Source organism: Eptesicus fuscus, chromosome 7 (genome assembly GCF_027574615.1).
Source record: "Eptesicus fuscus isolate TK198812 chromosome 7, DD_ASM_mEF_20220401, whole genome shotgun sequence".
Lineage (NCBI taxonomy): Eukaryota > Metazoa > Chordata > Mammalia > Chiroptera > Vespertilionidae > Eptesicus > Eptesicus fuscus.
Genome location: NC_072479.1, coordinates 23,043,079 through 23,052,346, shown reverse-complemented (window position 1 = coordinate 23,052,346; position 9,268 = coordinate 23,043,079). Strand labels below are relative to the sequence as shown.

At 35.4% G+C, this 9,268-nt stretch overlaps 1 protein-coding gene across 2 annotated transcripts; it reads right to left on the bottom strand.

Annotated features, from left to right (window-relative positions):
* Positions 1-1,292: 1,292 nt before the first annotated feature.
* On the bottom strand, positions 1,293-8,542 carry LUM (lumican). Of its 2 annotated transcripts, none has more exons than XM_008143773.3 (3): positions 8,400-8,542; positions 5,107-5,989; positions 1,293-2,100 (listed from the first exon to the last, which is right to left on the bottom strand). In XM_008143773.3, exons 2-3 carry the CDS (start codon positions 5,966-5,968, stop codon positions 1,943-1,945), a joined length of 1,020 nt encoding a protein of 339 aa, XP_008141995.1. In that variant the 5' UTR covers positions 5,969-5,989; positions 8,400-8,542; the 3' UTR covers positions 1,293-1,942. The 2 variants fall into 2 exon arrangements, with proteins under 2 accessions (XP_008141995.1, XP_054574776.1); XM_054718801.1 differs by lacking the exon at positions 8,400-8,542 and adding an exon at positions 6,922-6,960.
* Positions 8,543-9,268: the final 726 nt, after the last annotated feature.

Sequence of the window (9,268 nt, the reverse complement as noted above, 5' to 3'; positions counted from 1 at the left end):
TTGGGAACCTCTACTTTATAGCCAGTTGTTTAGAAGTATAGTTAAGGACCTGGGGTTGCTACTGGCATCTGAAGAATGGATACAGTCTTAACCAGTAGAATCTGACACTGTCTCCAGAATGATAGTGTCAAAATTGAGTTGAATTGTAGGATATCCACTTGACGTCCAGAGAATTGTTTGGTGGTGGTGGGGAACACCTTCACTTCATGAATTAGAATTGGGATCTGGACACATAATGTAAGGCTGTTTAAAACTCTTTGTAAGTGGATGTTAGAAGCAGATAATTTATTTAGTGGGAAATTCCATTTAACATGAGTAATATAATGCAGATTAGAGATGTTTTTTTGAATTTTATTCTAATACAGTCATGCACCACTTAATGAGGATATGTTCTGAGAAATTCGCCTTTAGGAAATATTGACATTGTGTGAACATTATGGAGCGCACTTACACAAACCTATATGGTATAGCCTGCTACACACCTAGACTACATGGTATAGCCTCCTGCTCCTAGGGTATACACCTGTACAGCAAATTATTGTATTTAATACTTTAGGCAACTGTAATTCAATGGTAAGTATTTGTGTATTTAAACGTATAAAAGGAACAGTAAAAATAATACGGTACAAAAGATAAAACATGATACACTTGTACAGGGCACTTACCATTAATGGAGTTTGTAGAACTGAAAGTTGCTCTGGGTGAGTCAGTGAATGAACGGTGAGTGGATGTGAAGCCCTAGGACCTCACTGTATACTGCTATAGACTTTATTCACACTGTACATTTAGGCTCCACTAAAGTTATAAAACAGCATGAGATTAAATCTAACACAAGAGAAAACTATGCAATCAAGAGACATAAACAGGAAATGTAGGAGGCTGCCATAACATGGTATTCTCTTTTACAGGAAACTTTTTGTTTAATAAGTAAAAAAGAATACATCCTGAAATAATGATAAGAAGTATAGCATGATAAATACATAAACCAATAACCTATTTATCATAATTACCAAGTATCTACTACACATAATTGTGTGTCTATACTTTTATATGACTGGCATTGTGGTAGATTTGTTTACACAAGTATCACCTCAAACACAGGAGTAATGTGTTGTGCTATGATGTTATAATGGCTATGACATCACTAGGCAATAGGACATTTTCAGCTTCATTATAATCTTATAAGACCATCATTGTATATGTGATCCATCATTCACTGAAATATTATTATATGGTGCATGACTGTATATTATATATGAGAGATGAATTTTATAAGAAGTCAAACACAGTGATGCCATTTGCTATGTTTTATTTTACTATTAGCTTGTTAAACATAACATGCAAATAATAAAAAAAGAAACATACATATGATTTAAAGTGAAAAATAATTCTAGAAAGTTTTTCTAGGTAACTAAATAAATCCTTAATACTAAAACTTCTGCTTTAAATGTATGTGGTTTCATGAATTTTGTTTAGTATTTCACAAAATCATTGGTCTCAAAATTTACCGCCTGCTTTTCAGCTAAACAAATTTGAGCATATTAAGATAATTTTATTAAAGACAGTAAACATCCATATTTATGTATTCCATACTTTTGGGCACATTAAGTTAAGATTTAGAAATTAGAAAACTCGGTTGACTTCCACGCAAACAGTAAAAGGCTTTGCACATCATTTGACAGTAGAGATGTAAAAAACACTAAATTTACAAATAAAGCATTGTTTGTTGTATATGTGTGAGCATGTGTCTGTACTTGTGATGAAATAGGCCTGCTTTTCATCTTTTCTTTGTAAAAAAGTAGTAAAATGTTTACAAAACATTTTTTCTCAGAATTTAAAATTCATGGAAGTAATAAACAACAAAAATGGACACTACGAAAACCAACACAAAAAAATATAAGCATAAGATGTTGCTCCAGGATACACCTCAATATAATTGAAATTAATTAACAGTGATTTCATTTGCTACACGTAGACATTCATACATATTAGGTGGCAGATTAGTATGGGTGATATTACGGTTGCCATCCAAGCGCAAATGCTTGATCTTGGAGTAGGACAATGGTCCCAGGATCTTACAGAAGCTCTTTACTTCAAGCTCTGGAAAATAAAGAATAAAATATTTTAATAATTTTTTTCTTTTTTATTACATGGCTTAAAATAGTCATTAAATTTTTTTTCTAAGTCTATAATAATATCTAATAGGATTTCTTCCATTTTTTTAAAAAAATTACTTATTTGGTGGATCTTTGAATTCAAAATTACTAACAAAATATTTCAGACTACCAAATGATACAAAAATATTTAGTAAAATAACTGTGGTGGGTCAGGACAGTCAATTAAATTTTTCAAAGAACGATATTTATTGTAAGTTCTTGGATTAGAAAGACTTAGTGCATAATATTATCTAAGAATTTTAAAATATGTTTAGACTGAAGATCTGTAAAATTGTGCTGTTGTATGAATCATCTCGCCAATATAAGCATCCTGAGCTTATGCATCTGGAAATGAGAGGGGTTGACTAGAAGACCTCTAAAGAGTTTTCCAACTGGCACACATCATGACAGATTCAAAACGCCAAGGCAAATCCAAGTCATGGACTGACCACCATCTGAGCCACGTCCTTTCCTGTGGTTAGAAAGCTGCCGCAAGAGAAAAACTGCGTTAGTTTTTAATGAAAACGAAGATTGTTACTAGATTGCATGGTTTATGTGTGTACATAGAAGCCGTCCATGTTTGCTCAAGTCTATTTCAGATTAACCTTATCTGGTCCTTTGTCTTGATATTTTCTTTTATTCTCAAATTCTAGTCAACAGCGACTTCAGTGGAAGCCCAAACACACTCTGCTCCTTATCTCTATGATGCTGTCTTAAATAAGTCATTAGTCAAATTGCAGAGATCTTTGTTATGGTACCTACCACTAAGGAAGTATGGAACAAGGGGACAAAACATGGCCTTAGGCCTATATTAATTTTCAGCTTTTGCCATTTACCAAATGGGTGATTTTGGAATATTGATGTGATCTTCTTGTTAGACATAATATATCCATCACACTGTGTTGCATGAATATTAAATTAATTAAGATATGCAAAGCACCTCACAGAGTATTAGCACGTAATATATACTAATAATTATGAGTTTGTTGTTTTTTTTGTTTTGTTTTTGTTTTTGTGTGTGTGTGTTTCAAATTATGTCACCATAGAAAGGTCTGTGATTAAGCTAGTGTCTTAGACTTGCAAGTCTGAAATATGAGAAATAGTTTTGGCTATAGATTTCCTAATAGTAGAGAAACATAAAGGGGGTCTTTTAACTAAGAAAATGTAGACAATTGGTATACATAATTATTACAAGGCACAATAAACTAAATCAAAGACATGCATGCAAAGACAAACGACAACAACACCTGCAATGTATATACCTACATGTCCAGGTTAAGGAAGGAAGGAAGGACACTATTCATTTCCCAATGACCATATATGCTGGGCACTGTGGTTTCTATCTCAGCTTTGCACTGAGTGCCTATCAGCATTTCGCCCATAGACCACCTTTCCCATCTCCCACATTGGCTCTTCCTTCTCTCACTCACATCATGAGGCCTGATCTTTACCCCTGCTTCTGTATCCAAATTCTCCTGCTTCTGTATCTCTTCCCTTTCTTACCTCAGAGAATGAGGTGACCCTGCTCCTGATGCTAATCTCCACCCACCGTGTCTAACAGGATTTCTTCAGCCCTCAAACAGCCTCAAACATATTAAACCCCATTAGCATGTTGGCCTGTCTAAGTAGCCATCTTCTTAACCATAAATGTTTATAATGTGGGATCCTACATTGCCAGATAGTGAGTTTTTTACTAGAAACAATTGTAAGGGTCCAGCTCTGATAGCTTGACTGTGTATTGTATGATAAGCAAGGTTCCTGGATATAAAAAAAAGCATGTGGCATTTTAGAGTTGGCAATCATGGTCTCCTTCATGAGAACATCATAACCATCCTAGGAGTTACAGGAAACTTGTAGAATCACAAAGTATTATATTAACAAGGCACAGTGCAATTTTTCTAATAGGAATATCAATACTTTTATCCAGTATGACAAGACAACCAACTTTCATGGCATAAAGATGCTCAATTTAAATAGATTATTTAGCAGATACAATTGTTTATGTGTGAATCAGTGTTTCCCACTTGATTTTTCTTTTAGCAAGTTTGTCCAAGACCATTGGTTTCTCTTCTGCCAAGCTCTGTTAAAGAGAGAGGTGGGGGATGGTAAATGTACATTTCCCACCAATATCTGTATTGCTCAAATTGAAAAATGCCCCAGAAGACAAGAAGAGGGCATAGACAGTCCAAGTGGATCAGGTCAAACTCCCACCCAGAAAATAAATGGAAAATAAACTATGTCAGCAAGAGAAAGGAAGGAGAAACTGTGGAAAAAATCAAATGGGGTGGAGGACTGTTTATAAGAAGAGGAGCGCTGTAATACTATATTTAAAATGTTCCAAATCCTTATCATGTACCTTCCCTCCTTAATCTTCCTCACAGTCTCATAAGAACATTGAGAAGCCACACCACCATAACAGGGATAACAGAGATAGATGATGGTCATGATTGCAGAATACCATATTGAGCCCCAAGTAAAGATGTCAGAGAAGACCATGAGGATATAAGGGCTGCTCTGGGGAGAAGCAGGAGGGAGGCTTGAAAGCCTCTGCTAGCCATGCCTGGTCTGCACTCATTTGCTCCGCCTTCAGCTAGATCTTACCAAGAAATAAATGTAGGAGACAAACCTAAGTCATGGAGGAGGCAAATAGTAGATAAATATCAAGCGATGACATAGCAGGATTAATTAGCCCAGAATATTAAATTTGAAGATGTTAATGATTAAATTCTATGATCCTAATGGTTTCTTATCTGGACACTCCAAAGAAAGGCCAGATATTGGATAAATAACAAAGCTACAATTTTCTATATTTAAATTAGGGGATGTTTTCTTGGCATTTTAATTAATTTTTTAAGTGGAGCCAGATGCAATCAATATCGGTGTTGCACAGCTTACGTGTTTAAAAACATGCGGATACATCCATCAAACACAAGCACAGCTTTCTACTTACTTTCAAGTTGGTTGACCTCCAGGTAATAGTTTTCAAGGTTTTCATTGACAGTGGGTATGTTTTTTAGCTTATTGTAGGAGAGATCCAGCTCAAGCAGAGATGATACATTAAAAGAATTTCCAGGTATTCCACTATCGGCCAATTCATTATGAGATAAACGCAGATACTGCAGTCCCTTAAAACGCTTGAAATATTCATCAGGAATGTTGCTGATCTTATTGTTGTCTAAGTAGAGAGTTAAAAGAGATGTTGGGAGATCAGAAGGCAGTTTGGTCATCTGATTGAAGCTCAAGTCAAGGTACTCGAGTGACTTAAGACCTTTAAAAGCAGCTGATATATCATCTTTCAGCTGATTGTGCTGAAGGTGGATGAAGGTCAGGTTTACCAGTCCTTCAAAAGAGCCGAGCTTTGTGATCTTGTTGTTAGAAAGCTGCAGGTCCTCCAGAGATTTGGGAAGTGGGCCCACAGATTGTGTCAGGTTGTTGTAATTTATATGCAGCTTCTTCAGTTGTTTTAGTTTAGAGAAAATTCTTCCTTTTATCTTAGAATTTTCTAGAAGGTTATGATCTAGAATGAGCCACTGTAGATCGGTTACATTTTCAAAGGCCTTTTCATCAATGTGGTCAATCTGGTTGTTCCTCAGGTAAAGGTACTTGATTCCAGGAGGCACCATTGGCACACTCTTCAATTTCAGCTCATCGCAGTACATGGCCGAGGGATAGCTCGCGGGGCAGTTACATTCTGGGGCGCAGTTTGGAGATGACTGCCCATACATTGATAGTGGAAAATCGTAATCATCATAGTAGTGGCTGCTGGCGCCACTGATTAGTGCCAATATCAGAGTAAATGCACCAAGATTCATTTTTAGCGAATGCTTTGAATCCTAAGTAAAGTGGAAACACAGTATAAAATAGTATATGTTAAGCGAAAGCATATTCAATTTACAATGTTAAATTCATTAGAAAAATGTGTATTTTATTGTTTTGTGTGTGTGTGTGTGTGTGTTTTTAATGCATCTAAGGATGTATTTTTAATTTTTATTTAAGCATTAGGTTTAAGATGTATGTGTACCACTTGTGAGGTGGTGAACAGTTTAGGGTTAGACTACATACACATGCGCCCCCTACTGGGAAAGCCAGGCCTAACCTATCCAGTCAATCTCTCCAGGTCCTTCCTTACTTCAATGATTTCCTGTAAGAGGTGTCTGGGTAGTGCCCATTGACCACCATGCTAAAACACTACCCCAGAACATCCTTCAAAACCACAAAATATGAAGATGAGGAGACAATTGTAAACTGTACCTTTTACCCTAGCATTCAACATCATTAAACTGTCTCATTAAGAAGACCCTTCCTGGGAACATGAGCAATCTGTGGTTTTGCTTGAAGGAAAGCTGTTCTTAACTTGTGTGGCCAGAGATGGAGGGTGGCAAGGCAGGGGGATGTGGGAGGGGGGAGTACATTCCTTTAAAAATGTCTGGTTATTGTTGTTGGTTCTGAGGGAAGGTAACAGAATTCTTAGTTGGGTGTGCATGGATATTATTTCAACTTTTGTTTAGCATTCCATACTTTCAGGCATATTACAGAACTGGGCTCTGAAATTGCTATTTAGTATATAAGTTTTAGTAAAACCAATGTTTATTAATCAGAGAAATGTCACAATTTCTAAAGATTTTTTAAACCTAGAAAGAGATCCAACTGAATAGAAAAACGATATTCTTTTCCAAGTTTTGAATTAAAGTTTTCCTTTCTGTCAATGACTCACAAGTTCTCTACCTTCTTCATGCCAAAATTTAAGAAGGCATGGTTCACTTACTTGGCTATTAATGCTCTTACAGAGTGGAAGTTGGAGAGATCTGGGCATTGAGCAGAGTCTGTATTTTACAGTGGCATTAGGAGCCATGGAAGAATGGATAAAATTGAGAATATAAATTAAAAACAGTTTGTAATAATGATCTAGTAAGAATATGTTTCTAAGGTGAGGCTCAATAAAGTATATTTTCACTGTTTGGAGAGTACAAGGTCAGAAATTTAGGTAAAGGACAATAGCATACAAGAGCTGAACTTTCCTAGAGTGAAAGCTATGGCTGAGGAGAAGTTGATAACTCTGAGAGGGAAATCCTTAATGTGAAGCAGGATCTACATGCCATAAGGCAATAGATCTTCCTGTGAGAAGTATGGTATAAGCTTTTGGATCTAGGGAGTTTGGGATAAGTAGGATTTTTAGTATTAGGAAGTTTAAACACCTTTGCTTTAACTTGAAATTACAAGGCACTTTAATTTAGCAGATGAAACACTAAAAAAGGTGTTAGAAACTCTAATAGCTAACCCAATGTAATTTGTAACTAGATCTTTAACTAACTTATTCCCCAAGATAATTATGGAGTCACTTAATTTAGTTGACAAGGCTTGGCAATGAGCACAATTAATATTGCAATATAAGGTATAGTATGTTAATGTAAAGATTTGTCTTGCTTTATTAATAAGCTTTGAGTTTATTTTATTTCAGTATATACTAAAATAGACATGGTAACTATAATGTATTGAATAGTAGTGAAAAACATGCTTTCATATTTTTTGGCAGAATGAATCCAAAGAGTGTTTGTAGCTATATAAGGACTCCACTATGAAGCAAAAGTGCACTTTATTTACTTTCCTCCAAGTTTTTGCAAATACCTGTGGTTATGGAGGAAATGTGTTGTTTTTTTTTCAAATAAATGTTTCCCAGAATTTCTTCAAAACATATCCATTTTAAAACATACATCCAAAAAACAAATCTTGAAAATTAACAAAATAGAAATAAGTAATCCAAAAGAGGGTATATGTCCTTAAGCTCACATTTTATAACATCATAAAATATTTATGGCAAATTGTAACAAACTATAGCAATATATGTATGGCAAAAATATTTTTAATACTGCTTGAAATGACCTTTCTTTGCTGCAAAATTCATTGTAAAAATACTAACATGCATCACTCATTAACATAAAATAACAAATATTTTCATTGCCAAACATTTTTCCTGTCTAGTTTAAATATTTTCTCATTCCAACCCTGAAACTTTTTATAACTTCCTTTGTCAAGCAACACAGCATATATTGTAAAAACTTTGTCTTAAATCCATAAGTCATGGAAAACATATTAAGAAAAGTGTGAGAGTAAATGCTCAAAAGTATGGATTTGCTGCTGAATAGCAATTGGCAAAGTTGCTCTAGAACTTTTTCTGTTCCTATTACAATAAACACTGTCCCAAGCAGTCAGCGTCCCCAGTGCTATAGTTAAAACAGCACTTACCTTACTGTCTTGACTCTGCTTTCGTTAATTCTTAAAGCAGACGCAGTATGGACAAGAATCCACTAATATATGCTGTAAACTCTGTCAGGACGGAGCTGGCTGCCAGATTCCTAGTGATACAAGAGCTGGAGGGGGGAGACCCAGCCCAGTCACGCCAGTCTCTGAATGGAGTTATGTCATTGTGGGATCTTGTGGTGTGGCATGTGAATGCTCTGCTCTCTGACGAAGTGCAAGTGGACTGGTGAGCAAGGACAGCCCAGTACATTCCCTATGGAATGGGAGAGCGATACATACTTAACTAGCCCAAATGTCATAGCTTTTAACCAAAATCTGAGTCCTGCTGCAAGGGAGGCATCTAGAGTGAAAACATTTTTATTACAAAGCTCTTTACTTCTGTACGCTGTGGCAAAAATTAAATGTCATTCTCTCAGCCAACTGTCATGTTCATCTAAAGGTCTCATAAAACATAAACAGAATAATTTCAAGAAAATGCAAATGAGCAGACTCAGAGGAATTGAATTCATTTTGCCTATTACTCCTGAAATCTATTTGATTTATTAGTACTAACAATTTTTGGCCAGGAGAGTAACTTACATTAGTTTCTGAAATATAAAAGTACTTTATTTACAGCCTGATACAAATGATAGGTATCAACCGTTCCAGCTTCTAATATTAAGGGGGCATGCTTTATGCTTTTCAGGTCTGGAACCAATCAGCAATGTTCTGCCTGTTTCCCATTTTGTGGATTTAATTTAGGAATTCATCCAAAATCTTACTTAGGGATAGTATTCTATAACTTACTGCCAAAAACCATAAAAGAGCATAAAAAAATGTATACTAAAATATCACAGAGCAATGATCTTTCACTC